Raw genomic sequence first — 15,050 nt, 5'->3', positions numbered from 1 at the left:
GGCTTAACTGGCACGTTACTGGTTATTAGTCACTCAAGAGGTCAACCAACCAACAGACCAACTAGACACCACACGAAAACACTATACCCACTGAGGGACGGGTACAGTATATATAGCAAAATGACCCCAGGTGACATTTTATTAGCTTAACAAGGGGAACAGAATCAACAGCAATAAAATGGTTACTTACAGTTTCTTATGTCTGAAATGAACACCGCTAATCCGCGCATTCCATCTCCCTTCGACACAGCCGGCATTTTCGCAGCTTTCTGTCCTCACTCCTCCGGCCTTTACCCCAACACAAACACAAAATGAATTTATGTTGGCTCAGGTTTTTCACATACTGAACTTAACGTGGAAGAAGCTACAGCTAGCTAACGTCAACCAACAACACCCGAGGGCTTATTAAAAGCCATAATATAGCACCACGATGTCTCCTGCCGAAGAGCATATCTACAGGCGAAAGCGCCGTAGTAGATCGTCTCTTTTTGGCAAGCGACACAGCCGTCGTACTATAACTACTACGGTATATATATGCATTAAGGATTAGTTCATCTAGCAGCTAGCCCTGGTCCATAGCGTTAGAAGGGGTTCTCCTTAACGCTATGTCACCGACTCACCGATGAGCCCTTGCACCCGTAAGAAAGGCTGCATACCCTCGTCAGTAGTAAAAAATAAAAATACAGTTTTGTTACTCATCAAAACAAAGACGGTTGCAGGGAGTAGAAAGGCTACTTTCCTTAGTGGGGACACTCGGAGCCCCTCACTTCACGTCTAAAATACACAGTTCTAGCCAGAAAAGAAAATATTTCACCGGAAGGCAAAATCTGGTCAATGGAATTTTCTGGTTCTATATGGGGCTAAAGACGGCGGTGTGGAGTAGGGTAAAACTTCCCGGCGAGATATTTTCTTTTCTAGCCAAAACGTGTATTTTAGACGTGAGGTGGGGGGCTCCGATTGTTCCCACTGAGGACAGTCGGCTTTCAGTATCTTAGAACAGTCTTTGTTTTGATGAGTAGTGAAAGTGTATTATTTATCTTCACTACAGACGAGAGGCTGGGCTGCCGCGGCTGTGAGCTCAATGGCTCACCGGTGACATAGCGTCAAGGAGAACTCCCTTCTAAACGCTATGGACCGGAGCTAATCTAGCAACCTGCTAATTAAGTCGTAAACTAACCACTTAGCAGCCCCGGCCGTTTGCTACAACTTTTATAATTAGCTATTAACACGCTCAGACTGAATGTTAACTTCTCTCTATCTGGTAGATTAGAGCTGATCATCAGCGGATCCGCTAGCAAGCAGGAGAGGGGCTAAAAGGGCTAAAAGCTACAGCGGAGCAGTTTCATTCAATCCTTCCGTTCCTCTGGGTGTTTCTGCTGGCCGCGGGACGGCGATCAGACAGTACCTGGACTGAAGCAACGCTTATCGGACGTCAACCCGGGGGGTGGGGGGGGTCACCGCGGGGATGTTTCCCAGGAGAACTCGGTCAGATAATCCACCCGGTGGGAATTTAAAAAGAAAAACAAAGCCCCGAAAAAATGACACAACTTATCTTCTTGGAGAGAGTCACGCACGGCCAGGGCTAGCTAAACAGCTAGCTTCTAGCTGGCTAGCGATATCATTCAAAATGCTGTTAGTACATATCACCCACTTGACGCTGTACGTTAACCAGCCAGTAAAACGGATCGATTTCCATACAGCGATATTCTATTCGCATTCCAGTTATCTTTGACGGCTGGCTAAAAGAACGTGGTAAATAACCAGGTTGTCAATAATTTATGTCAATTCAATTGTAATTCACCAGTCCTCCTCTCCGTTTTGCCTTGAACTGGGCTCGTGACAGCAGCACAAGCAGGCAGCGGTGTTGCACTGAAATCGGTGACGTGTCGAATTAAGTGGCGCCAGCGGTCGCTGTTTGAAAATGTTTTGCCGCGGGCTGAGAGGCTCTCTGCCAGAGAATCCTTTTCATGATCACTCATCATGCCGTGTTAATATATCTGACCGGACTGTACACAACCATGAAGCACAGTCCTTTACACGTGACTTGCTGTTGTCTCCTCTCATTTGAACAACTTGTAATCATGTATGCATTATGTATGCATTTGCCTAGGATTACAGCGATCCCTGGTGGTGTCACATTATTCGATAGACAACCAATTTCTCTATAACCACTTGACTGGTCGACGCAGTTGCCCAGTCTCGCGCAACACTCGCTTCCTTTTCGCCTGCCAGCTCCAAATACAACAAGGCTGATTGGTTGAAACTTTTGATTGAGTTCGGATCGATCAGTGGCATAAATGAAGCAACATTTTGTCCAAATTAGTATTTTTTTTTTTTTGGTAATATGGCAAATCTTTGATTTACATAGAAAAAAATAATAATAATTGGGTGTGCTCCTCCTGTCTGAGCGTAGATCTCCGCCAGGCTGCCTGGCTGGTTGCCTGGGGAGCTGTGTCATGAGTCATGGGGTGCAGCCATCAGGACATGAGGAAATAGGCAATCTTGGCCATGTCATGAGAAAAATAGTTTATTAGAAATGTATGATTGAATTAAAACATAATATTTGCTACTAACAGCATTCACAAGAAATGTTGCGCTGATAAGTCCTGTGGTTTTGGAGATTAGCCCCAGACAGGCTTTTGCAAATTGCACAACATAAATTATGCTGTCAGGGATTTTAAAATGGGTGAACTTCAGGAAAGCAGCTTCAGAGATGCCAAACCTGGGTGGGTCACCATCTAGCCCCATTTCCACTGTAGGGCCAACCCAGAACTAGAACCAGAACTTTCTAGAACCAAGAACTTTCAAGAACCCATGATGTTCCGGGACCAAGTTCTGCTTACGTTTCCATATAACCAGACCTAACCGGGAAGGTCCCAAAAAAGAGCAGCAGCGCTGCTGGCCCCGCACATAGGTTCCCAGAACTAAAGTTTAGTTGGAGCAGGACCTACAAAAGGTGGAACCTTGTCTGGAACCGGGCCGTGCGCAATGGAAACAAAACCAGAACCAAAAAAAAAGGTTCAGGTTCCTGAAAGTTCTGGTTCCACCTTGCAGTGGAAAAGGGGCTTTGACATGTGCTGACCTGGTACCAGTATTCACCACCATATTCAACCTCTCCCTTACCCAGTCCCAGATCATGGTCCCCATCCAAGAATGATTCCCCAGCTGGCCCGAATGACTGCTAGGTATGCAAAGGTCATACATGCCCCTCCTGACTAGTGGAGGGGGTGGACATCTTCAAGTACCCCATGGGGTGCACTGTGCACGTTACCAAGGATCTGACAGACAGAAAGTGAGGTACTGCCCGACAGTGCCCGTACCAATGCAAGAAAGAAATTCAAGGTATAGTAAGGGGATTTTATAAGATATTTGACCAATCTGCGAAGTAAATCGTTACGAAGAAATTTCTTCACCAATGTGTTTCTAAAGGTATGTAATAATATGTACTAAAAGGTTGAAATTCAACTCCCAGGGGAAACCTCATAAAAAAACGGATTTGTGTTTGTGTCCCATTAATTTACTATACAGGAGAAAAATACAAAAAAAAATCTGCTTTAAGTAGCATGTGAGGGGTCAAACTAGGGGTTTTTCATGATGCTGAATCCATTGCAAGCATTTGTTTTGCACGAAAAACATTCCTTGGGCTAAAATCTGACCCACAAAACGATGGTTTAGTGATGAATCGTCACTTTTCACTGTTTTGTGGGGGCCATTTGTCGCCCATGGAATGTTTTTCGTGCAAAACAAATCCTTGCAATGGATTCAGCATCATGAAAAACCCCTAGTTTGACCCCTCACATATTACTTAAAGCAGATTTATTTTTTGTAGTTTTTCCTGTATAGTAAAGTTAATGGGACACAAACACAAATCAGTTTTTTTATGAGGTTTCCCCCGGGAGTTGAATTTCAACCTTTTAGTACATATTATTACACACCTTTAGTAACACATTGGTGAAGAAATTTCTTGGTAACGATTTACTTCGCAGATTTTCTTATGTTCCCCTTACTAGTAGGCTATAAGAGAAGATCCTCTCTCAGAGAGGATCCCCCCCCCCCCTGAATGTCTTGAGATACTTCTCAAAATGTTACTTACTTGCACATGTTGTTTGACTTTTTCTGATGTAGGCTACTATGTATTCCTTCTGCTTCTTTTGTACATTTGACACTGTTTATAAAGACACAACGATACACAGAATATTATATTATGCCTCTGCTCTTGCACATTTTAGACACTGACACTAAAAAGATATTGTATCTGTCTCTCAGGATCTCAGGATGAATATACCTTTGTTTACTATTATCTTGTTGTGTTTGCACAGTTGAGTAACTACTGGTCCCATCAATATGTCACTGCTTGCACAAGCAAAGTAGCCTTCGGAAACCAGCGCTTAAGCCATCCCAGCAAGCACGGTCAGGACCTGGACCAATCAGTGACGTCCCGATTGGGGCCAGATCAAGTCAAACCATGACTAGTCAGATCTGGCCTAGAATATCACCTGATTTCAACCAACAAATATCCTGCCCACGAAAACGGACGTCCTGGATTAATCAGAGAGGGTCCGATCGAGGCCAGATAAATATCATAACTAGTCAGATATGTCCCAGAATATAACCTTATATGCTCATATTTCAACTATCATTACAAACAATAACAATAATCCTATAGTCCATATGACGTTCTGGTAATGACGTCAAGATCATCCCCATATGGGCTGTGATCTGGCCAAGTTCTGAACGTCACCGGAGTCACCGGAAACGTCATCATGATGTCATTTCATTTGGCTTGCAGGGATGTAGCCAATAGGCTGTTTCTGTAGCAGCTTGATGTGCAGCCTACTCCTGGTTACATGATTTACATCCAATCCAACCCTTGACGCTGAGTGAGTGCCAAGCAGTTGGGTACCATTTATAGTCTATGTATGACTTGGCTGGGCATTGAACCCTGACCTTCAAATCTCAGGGCAGACACAAAGCACAAGGCCATTGAACTAATGTTGTTGTCAGTGTAAGTGACAATTAAAACACACTTTTATCAGGTTATGATATGTCATCAGCATTCGGCATAGGAATTCCCTGTGACCTTTAGATTGTTTGGGTGAACAGTAATATATCTCACCAAACTTTATTGCTCAATCAAATACAGCTGACTGAAAATATTTAAATGGTCTGCACATCGCGCCTTTCACAGATTGCAAATTTGCAAGCCACTAATCTGCTCATAGCGAGCAATGGTGTTTCAGTGTCTTGCTCTTGCTCAAAGACATTTCAACACTACGTCAGGAGGAGCCGGGGCAGGGCCTGAACCAGAAACCTACCCGTTGCCCCTACACTGAAATAGGGGCTGTTAAGTATGACATCATTTTGTAGGCAGAAGAGAATTTCTGCCCCCAGTTTCCGTGAATCTTTTTAATATTTTTACTATTTACACATTTTTCTTCTCTTTGTTGTTGAAAGGAAAGTGTTAGAATTATACTTTAGTCGTTATTTTTGTCTCGGATCTGTTGAAATAGCGAGGGACAGAAAATGCTCTGGGGGCAGAGTTCTCCTGTGCCTACAAAATGATGTCACGGCTTAAAAGCCCCAAACTACCTACAATCTATTCTAAACAATGCACTCAGGCAGCATACAACACAGACAACAGACTGTATTGCAACAGTATGCCTATAATTTTACACATAGAATTTGTATTTTGACCAGTCTGTTGGTCTGTTGACCAGTCTGACAAGCGACACTCTCGCGAGATGGAGCCTTCAGCCTGAGAAACTCGAGATTGCGCTTGCCAGAAAATAACCAATGAACATTCATTCCTCTGAAACTATAGGCGGAGTCTAACAAAATCCATCCAATTGTACATCATATTTCATTTGAATGGGCGGGGATTGGAGAGGCGCCTTTACATGCTTGTTCCATCTCGACTCGTCTTGCACAGAGCAGACCGAAATGGCGGAGACCACAGACACAATGGAGGTAAGTCCACAATATTAACGAAATTCTCACTAACACATTTCCAGGGTGAATAATTGAGTTCTGGACTGGTAGTGGTTTCTCTTCTACGGTTCAAATGTCGGGTGTTGTCACGCCAGGGTTCGCGGTCGCGGATCGCCGCATGTACGCACTTGGAAACGAAGCATCCATTTTACTTGATCAGATACAGAGAGACCCCTCTAACATTTGTTTTATCTAAATCCATACTTTGTTTGTTTAACAAAAACACAAGTTTGAATCATTGCATGTTTTATGTAATAAATCAAGCCGTGTAGCGATATTAATGTTTATGGGTCAGGTCAGAGAGTTCATTGTGTTGAATGAATCACACCCATTGAATCTGTTCATAACTGCTGGGACCGCATGGGGGCTAACGTGTTAGCCGGCTAGCAGAACTAAATGCTGCCTCATGCTCATACAGCACTAGTTGATAGTTACATTACAGTGCTATTTAAACACACAGAGAGTGGCAGATGCCAACGTGCGTCTCACTGGTCATGCGTGCTATGGAATGTTATGTTCGAGCGAAAGGTTAATCGAGTTTAACAGTGAAAGCCTGTTGGTCCCGCTAACTGGTAGCATAGCATGATGATGATGATGATGATTCTCTTGGATCTCACAATGGGAGTTGGCTGTTAGGGATCAGATTCAGAACTTGAGGTCGATGAGAATTTTCAATATGGTTGATTAAAGATAAAATGTTGCTAGAGAAAAAAAAATAGAATTATACTTGTCAATGGATGAAGGCGGCCTGCCTCAGCGTCATTAATTCTACCAACCATGTGCTCCCATCCTTTTGTGCTTGGATGGGGAAAAAAAGTTGAATCACCTAAGTTAACCCATTGGGTTATGTAACTGTTACTATTAAATGGACGATCTACCTGAGCTTTAAGTCGAACGCCTTCGATATTACGCCATTTATGTGTATAGTATATTCATATGGAGCCAGAATATTATGCTAATCTATCTTAAAATATTAATCATTGATGGTTAGTGGTTACCCTTACCCAGTAGTAGGCATAGGCGTTAATTGCATAAGTTGTAAAGACCATATGGGTAGTACATATAGGCCTACTGTCACTAACCTTCATTATTCAATTCGTTATATTTATTTAATGCCTTTTCCCCTGTTTATTACCCTTTTAAAAAATCTAGTCTAGATGCACTGATTTCCTGACTTTAAACTTTACTGAGTTTAGTGGAGACACAGCATCCTGCTGCTCACTTCAGTAATGCTCCCCTAGTGCACTACTGATAGTTTCTTCCAATGAAATTCAATTCGACAATAAATTACAGATTAGAAACAGTCAATGTCACAACGCTGTTTGAGTTGTATCTGAATGGCTCATGTTGGAAATCAAAGTTATCACTTTGATTGCCTCAAGCACAACATTGTAAGATATTATAATTATACTATTATAAGATATTAATTGCATTTCAATTTCCATTACTGGTCTGGTATGGTCTCACCCTCTACCTGGTTATAACTTTGACTGTCTTTGTTGAGATTGTGCAGGGGGAGGGCTCGGCCAAGCCTGCTGCTGAAGACATGACATCAAAGGACTACTACTTTGACTCCTATGCCCACTTTGGCATCCATGAGGTACCTGACTTGTGGCTAAAGATGAAAAGCAACCGCTTAATCTTTTACTGTATCTCATGTGTGTTGTAATCAATCAAAACTTACAGATTGTTTGTTGTATCAGGTTAATTTGTGTTGTTCTTGTCCTCTTCATCGCCACCGTAGGAGATGCTCAAAGACGAGGTGCGCACTCTGACCTACCGCAACTCTATGTTCCACAACAAGCACCTGTTCAAGGACAAAGTAGTGCTGGATGTGGGCAGTGGCACAGGTATCCTTTGCATGTTTGCTGCCAAGGCCGGCGCCAAGAAGGTCATAGGGGTAAGTAACGCTTCTTCATGTTCACCATAAAGACCACCCACTGTATAATATAGCCCATTGTACTGCTTCTAATCAACATCTCACATCATGAAGTTACACTGCTATATTTAAGGAGTCATGTTTGGGAGTGGCTGGAATGTCTGATACAAATAGCTCAGGAAAGCCTGCTATGCTTGTTTATAGTCATCATGTCATGAGTGTTTATTTCCCTGTGGATATGATGGCATAACTAAGTGAGATGTTGCACTAGCATGCAGTAAGTTTTTTTTTTTTTTTTTTTCCCAGATTGAGTGCAGCAGTATCTCTGACTACGCTGTGAAAATCGTCAAGGCCAACAAGATGGATGATGGTGAGCAGCAGCTAGATAACTTGTGTAGGGCTGCAACAGTTAATAAAACCAATTATTTATCGATTATTACAACATATATTGATCTATAATTTAACAAACAGATTCATAATTAATCCTATTTTGTGCACGTCGTTATTGGCTTAAAAAAAGCTGATCTAAAGCCGTTTCCCTATTTTTGGATGAAGCCATTGTGCGACAAAATAGGCCTATAAATGAGGCTTTCTGTTTAATCGTTCATTGATAAAAAAAAAAAGTAATGCGTAACTTATGCAATAAGAAAAGAATTGATTGTTGCAGCCCCACTCAACTTCATATTTATCATTAGAGTTTACATGTTTCTGAACTTGAACTGAACTCGCCTTCTGTCTTGCAGTTGTGACGATCATCAAGGGCAAGGTGGAGGAAGTGGATCTGCCAGTGGAGGGTGTTGACATCATCATCTCAGAGTGGATGGGCTACTGTCTCTTCTACGAGTCCATGCTCAACACCGTCATCTATGCCAGAGACAAGTGGCTGGTACGTGTTTTTGAGTCCTGATACCCTGCCAGCAGCAGTCAAGTTTCTCCTGGTAATCTGTACGTCGGGGCAACCACTGTCTTTTTGTGTGCGAATGTGTTACACGTTGCCTGGATGACCTGGCTGTGTGTGTGTAGCAGGGCTGGCAGTTAAGCAGCGTCTAGATGTTTTGTATCAGAATTCTACACAGCTGTTGCCAAATGTCAGGCCTCTGAATAGACTGGTAATCTGTTGTCCCCAAGTGTATTAACTGTCTTTCTTTTCTCTCGTGCCTATTCTTTGACCTCCCTCGTCCTCTAACAGAAACCAGATGGCCTGATTTTCCCTGACCGGGCTACGCTCTATGTCACAGCTATTGAAGACAGACAGTACAAGGACTACAAAATCCACTGTGAGTGGCCTTTCACCTACTTGAGTTGGTGTACTGGGCTGTTGGTCTAATACATGCCATGTAGACACAGACTTAATTACTATGTTGTGCAATTGGAACATTTAGGCTTTTATTTAGGTTATATGTTGTGATCATAAAGTCGTAAATAAGTAGATGTTTGACCCGCCTGGTAACGTTTTTTTTAAGCGCTCTACAACGCATTACATTCACCCTTCACACACCAATAGAGGAAACCATACAAGGCACCAACGTGCTAATCGGGAGTAGTTGGGGGTTCGGTGTCTTGCTCAAGGACACTTAACAGTAGATAGTAACATGGGGTGAGGCTGGGATCGAACCGGGAACCTTCCGATTCCCAAACAGTCCCAAGCTCTATCTCCTTAGCCACTGCCACCCCTGAGTATTATAATCGGTAACACAATGGTTGGCAACAGTTTCATATACCGCGATTGACATTTATTGACCAGATCGAACGAGCAAATTCTGCAAATGGGAGTAACTCGAGCATCTTCAAATCTACAGATCTGAGCAAACAAGTTAAGCTGAGCTGATGAAGCAACAATTGCTGCTACCCCATGTTTGTAGTCTATGAAGTCTCACATATAGAGCACAGACAGCAGTCTGGGGTTCTCCTTTTTGAATGGGTGTGTGGCGTGCACGATATTGTTTATTTGATTTCTTCTTTATTTCACTGGGAACCTCTTTCGGAGAGGTGAATTGCTGAATTCTCAAGGACTAGGAAACCCACATGTGTCAGTCTAATGCGGTGTTGATGTTATTTCTTCATAGGGTGGGAGAACGTGTATGGCTTTGATATGTCCTGCATCAAGGAGGTGGCCATCAAGGAGCCCCTGGTGGACGTGGTGGATCCCAAACAGTTGGTCAGCAGTGCGTGTCTCATAAAGGTGGGTTCGAAGTGCTGTCAAACTACAATAAGACCTACCACAGTAACGCTGAATTCAGCAACACTATTCTGCATTCTTTTCTGAGCAAGTGGGGAGTGATCTGTTGTGGCGGAGCCAGCAAAAAGTGGTGGAAAAGTTGAACTTGAAAGACAAAGTGGCAGTCAGCCAGTAGCACGCTGTGGTCTGAAATTAGCATGTACTAAGCGTAACACAAGAAGGTGATGTGGTTGTTTCAGACAAGATTTTCTTTTGGAAGAAAAAAAGTTAAGGAAAATTGCTGCTGGTGTGAATTCAGCTTATAATCCTCTGTGTTCATTTAACGTTGAGTTAACAAATGTAACTGAATGGACCCACAAGGAAGACTAATGCTTTTTCATTGATTAGAAAGAAATCCGTGCCATCACAGCCCTACTCACTGGATCTCTCACTGTCCCTGTTTTTGTCTTATCACAGGAAGTGGACATCTACACAGTGAAGCTCGATGACCTGTCCTTCACCTCACCATTTTGCCTGCAGGTGAAGAGGAACGACTACATTCACGCCCTGGTCACCTACTTCAACATTGAGTTCACACGCTGCCACAAGAGGACTGGCTTCTCCACCAGTATGTTTTGATTGATTGATATGATTCTTTTTTTCATTGCAGTAAATTTAGTTATCAATTGTCTTGTCTGCCAACTGGTTGGTTGTGCTGCTGGATCTTTGATGGAAAAAAGCATGTTGTGGACTTTAAATATATTCTGCGTTGACGACTAATAGGTGATACTGTATCAGTGCAAGTCTTATTAGCGTGGTTGCCAGGCAGGGCAACACACTAGTAGCGACTTGTATTATTTCTTGTTGGTGGGGAGGGAGGACTAAAAGGTTTAGACCAGGAGTTACTACAGGGGGTCTTCCAAATCTTTGTGATAGAAACTTGTTTTTTTCCCCCCCTTTTTATATTAACCACTTGAACCCTAGCGTAAATATTCCGGGAACTTTAGACAAAGCTTGTAGATCAGCTTTTTTGGCAAAGAGCTTTGGAGGGGGAAAAGAGCAGACTAAGTACTGAGTGAAAGGTCAAGTTAAGTATTGACCTTTCAAGTGGTTAAATATCTGAAAACCCACATTAACATGAATCCAAAATATACTGATCGTGCTGTCAAACAATGAAACTATCGAATCTATGATAAGGTTGTGGTCTCTGCTTCATCTCTCTCTCAACTAAGGGGTCCTCGGCCTGAAAACGTTAAAGACCCCTGGTCTAGACCCAGCCAACTTACTATAGACAATAACGTATACATCTTTCCAGGTCCTGAATCTCCCTACACCCACTGGAAGCAGACAGTCTTCTACCTTGATGACTACCTGACGGTTAAAACTGGGGAGGAGATATTCGGCACCATCAATATGAAGCCAAACGAAAAGAATAACGTAAGACCACAAATGCAGTACTCAGTGTTTCGTCTTTGTCCTGCGTCTGTTTGTACATATGTCCCGCCCCATCCCACATTGGCCAAGCTTTCTTTAAGACATGAGACAGCAAGATGAATAATAATAATTAGTTATAGTCATAATTGGTTGTATACACCACTAGTTAATTTAATTGGTTCGGGCTGTAGTAGCGTTATTCCCGCTAATGCTACATATCACAGTTTTGTGTGCAATTTTGTTGACTGTTCACTTGCTTGCTGCTGTCAGGAACTTCTGTATTATGTGCCTTTTCTTCTCCCTCACAGAATTTTACTGTCCATATCAAAATTCTGACATTGTTTTTTGATTTGCAGAGAGACTTGGACTTCACCGTAGACATCGACTTCAAGGGTCAGCTTTGTGAGGTGTCCAAGACCTCAGAATACAGGATGCGCTAGTACGAGCCTGTTCACCCCCTGTGTGTTTCTGTGTATGTGTGTTTTGAGGAAGGGCGTGGAGAAAGGAGACAACAGGGTCAGAGTGTATGTGTGTCTGTGGGAGAGGGAATTTCTCTCCTTTAAAACAAAACCATCATTTCTTTTTTTAAACTGGCTTTGTGTAATGTTACTTGTTCAGATGTTGAGTATATTTAACAAAAGGATTTTCAAACGTAAGGGGCCAAAGTTGTGTACTCTGGCAATTCATTGTGCAATAGTCCCTCCCCCCCAAAAAAAGAACTGTTTGTTTGACGCGGCCATGTCTCTGCGCGTCTTTTTTCCGTTTACATGACGTGACGTTAGCCTGTGCTTGAGCCCCATGTGTAACACACGCATACTCTGACCCCACCATGACCTGCCTGTACATAGCGTTACTGTTGAGTCACTTTGGCCCCCGCTGTATAGTCATGGACCTTGTTGAAATGACCCTACTGCCCCGTCCCTCTGCCCCGGTCTTTACTTCCGTTCTCATCTTGGTCATAAGAAGCGCCTCCTCTACCTGTGTCTGGTGCCCCTGTCGGACCATAAAATGGTCTTCTGTTGGATGGAGAAAGTCATCCATCTGTATTTTTGGATTCCTTATGGGTGATTTATACGTGGTTGTGTGCTGGTGGTGTGCAATGGCAGATCTACAAGCTAACACATTGTGAGCTTATGGGTCTGCCTTTTTTTCTCCACTAGAAATATCCGACACGGTTCACAGCCGTGTATAAATTGGGCATCAGTGTTAAAAGGGATGATTCCCCTTCGGGCCCATTAACAAGAGTTGAATTGTTGAAAGATGATAGACCCTTACAGTTTTTAAGACAAAAATAAATCTCTTCATCCCTTGCAGTAAACCATGTGTACTTGGTGTATGGCATGATACTTATGTTTTAGAATTATGTTTTATCTAATATTTCATAAAGTTCTAGATGGGCCTGCCCTCTAGTTACCCTCAGTTTCCCATCCGTCTTGGATCCTTCCTTGTTTGGGTCCTTAAGGTTTTGTGTGGGGGTTATCACATCAGAATTCATTACATGCGCAAACCTGGACACTCCCATCCCTTAAGAGAAGCACCTCATCAAACTCGCAGTGTTTTGTTAAGAGGGGAGTTAACATTTTCTTTTAGTGCTGGGCCTGAAAAAAATAAATGGACCACATACTGGTGAACAGAACAGTTGACTTGAAACGAATGTATCCATGGTCGGTCTTTTAAATGACTGGCTCCATGATGGGTCGTGGGAATTTTGGTAACTTGTTCAGAGTAACGGTGGAATAGACCAGACGTTTTCTTTCATTTTTTTTTTGTTTATGTCCTTGTTTGTCTGCTGCTTTTTTAATAAAAAGTATTAAACTGGAAAACAAATGTGTTTTATTTAACTTTTGGGAAGTTGAGCTGACCAGCTAGATCAAACATTCCCTCATGATCAGAACAGTATTTCACTTATTTCCTGAAGGTATATCTCAAATTGAATAACTTATGATGGGTGGTTTCTTTTAAAATGTATAATCTGTTCTCAATTCACATTTGTTAAAACCCCAGAACCCTTTAGAATAATTATTTTGCTGCAAGAGGACACATGCTGTCTAAAATCTGACTGGGAAATGGGAGTCTCATTTGTCTTGAGACCCTGTGACCTCATGAGGAATGACTATACTAATACTGTGTAGTAGTGCTTATATAATTCACCTCTTGAAATTCTAGCCTACTTCAGTGACGTGTGTAAATTGACTATTAAGCTTTGTGGCGGTTGGTTTATGGTTTTGTTCTGATAAATCTTATATGTAAACACCCACATCTATAATATTATAACCTTTTTATTACACATTGGCTCTATAGGAGTTCAGACATAGTAAAGCACATTTCCTAAACAGTCTGGGAATGAATATCGATAATCAATGGCTGTTGATGACCAGAGAGTAAGTCCTTCTCATGTCTTGAACTTATTCAATACAAATTTGTACTTTTATTTGTGATTTTAAACAATTAAACACAAATGTCCCAAAAGTTTGATTACCTTGACCAAGTCACACTTGCTAGAGACAGTGATTTGTGCTGGTGTTGTTCCCAATTTCCATTTTCACCGCTAGATGGTGGTAAAGACTGCAATATTACCAATTACGCAATTTCTCTAAACTAAACCCCCTAGAAGTGCGCCTGTAATCCAAGTTACTGGGAGGCTGAGACAGGCGGATCGTTTGAGTTTAGGAGTTCTGAAATTCACTATCGATATTAGTAAGGGAAAGTTAGCCTCATGCTGGACCAATCTGGGAACTAAATCTTTTCCAATATCTTTCTTCACAAATGTGTTCATAAAGGTGTCTACTATCACCTCTGAACTTTCTCAATCACAACTCCCTCTGGACACTTTGTGGGAGCCAATCAAAGTTGGGGGTATCCCGAGGGCCTGGGATTAAAGGGGGAAAAATTCAAATATTGTCAATATGAGCGTATGAGGTGTGTAATTAGGGTATTTTGGGGCTGCTGAATCCATTCCAACCATTAGCTATCAGTAAAAAATACTCCTTGGCCATAAAATAGGCCCGCTTACTTTTTTCAATTCATGAAAACTATTCAAGATCAGGCGGACATCATGATGACACACAGGATAAAATGATACAATCTGACAAGGAACACTCAAACACGGGGTTTAAAACATAGGGCCTGTTAGTCTATTAGAGACTTGTGGAAATATCTAGAAAGCTTTTTACAAACATATAAGAGTAGGCTAGTTCATCAGACACACAGACAGTCACAGTATAAGGAATATGATTGGAAATTTAATTTTAATAATAGTACATGCTATACCGGGAAAGTAACCATTTGATTTAATTTACAGCATTGAGAACTTATCCATAGATATAGGCTATATTATAACTATGGATAAACTATAGTGTTATAATATATTATTAGTGTGAATTAGTTATTCAGTGTGTTAAAGTCCAGGAAGCCATTGAGGAGAATCACTTGTACAATCAACTATAATACTTAGCCTACCTATATTAAAATGTATATAATTTGATTATTTAAAATCATAGAGATGCATGACTAAGCCTGAAATATTTTCTGTACTGTAATATTTTTATATAATCAATATAACTAATACTTATAATAACTAATAATTAATAT

At 41.8% G+C, this 15,050-nt stretch overlaps 2 protein-coding genes across 7 annotated transcripts in view; one reads left to right on the top strand and one right to left on the bottom strand.

The window, feature by feature from the left end:
• ap2a1 (adaptor related protein complex 2 subunit alpha 1) overlaps window positions 1–4,112 on the bottom strand; it is a 33,928-nt gene extending 29,816 nt beyond the window's left edge. For 2 of the 5 annotated variants that reach the window (XM_080723718.1, XM_080723722.1), the window contains exons 1-2: window positions 1,406–1,838; window positions 191–288 (exon numbers count right to left, since the gene is read on the bottom strand). In XM_080723718.1, coding sequence (XP_080579844.1) covers window positions 191–257 — 67 coding nt within the window. In that variant the 5' untranslated portion in view covers window positions 258–288; window positions 1,406–1,838. Of the gene's footprint in view, window positions 1–190; window positions 289–1,177; window positions 1,299–1,405; window positions 1,839–4,093 lie in introns of those variants that run through there. The other 3 variants (XM_080723721.1, XM_080723719.1, XM_080723720.1) reach the window with 3 other exon arrangements.
• A 1,791-nt stretch (window positions 4,113–5,903) lies between these two features.
• On the top strand, window positions 5,904–13,286 carry prmt1 (protein arginine methyltransferase 1). 2 transcript variants are annotated; one of them, XM_080723632.1, is made up of 10 exons: window positions 5,904–5,967; window positions 7,493–7,588; window positions 7,733–7,888; window positions 8,174–8,237; window positions 8,611–8,753; window positions 9,057–9,144; window positions 9,934–10,049; window positions 10,503–10,653; window positions 11,341–11,462; window positions 11,816–13,286. In XM_080723632.1, the coding sequence occupies exons 1-10, from the start codon at window positions 5,941–5,943 to the stop codon at window positions 11,897–11,899; spliced, it is 1,047 nt and encodes a 348-aa protein (XP_080579758.1). In that variant the 5' UTR covers window positions 5,904–5,940; the 3' UTR covers window positions 11,900–13,286. The 2 variants fall into 2 exon arrangements, with proteins under 2 accessions (XP_080579758.1, XP_080579759.1); XM_080723633.1 differs by having other exon boundaries at window positions 5,924–5,967; window positions 7,502–7,588.
• Window positions 13,287–15,050: the final 1,764 nt, after the last annotated feature.

The sequence above is a fragment of the Nannobrachium achirus genome, assembly GCF_963921795.1.
Source record: "Nannobrachium achirus genome assembly, chromosome: 4".
Taxonomy (NCBI): Eukaryota; Metazoa; Chordata; class Actinopteri; order Myctophiformes; family Myctophidae; genus Nannobrachium; species Nannobrachium achirus.
The sequence above is the reverse complement of the archived record's forward strand: the minus strand, read 5'-3'. Positions and strand labels throughout refer to the sequence as shown.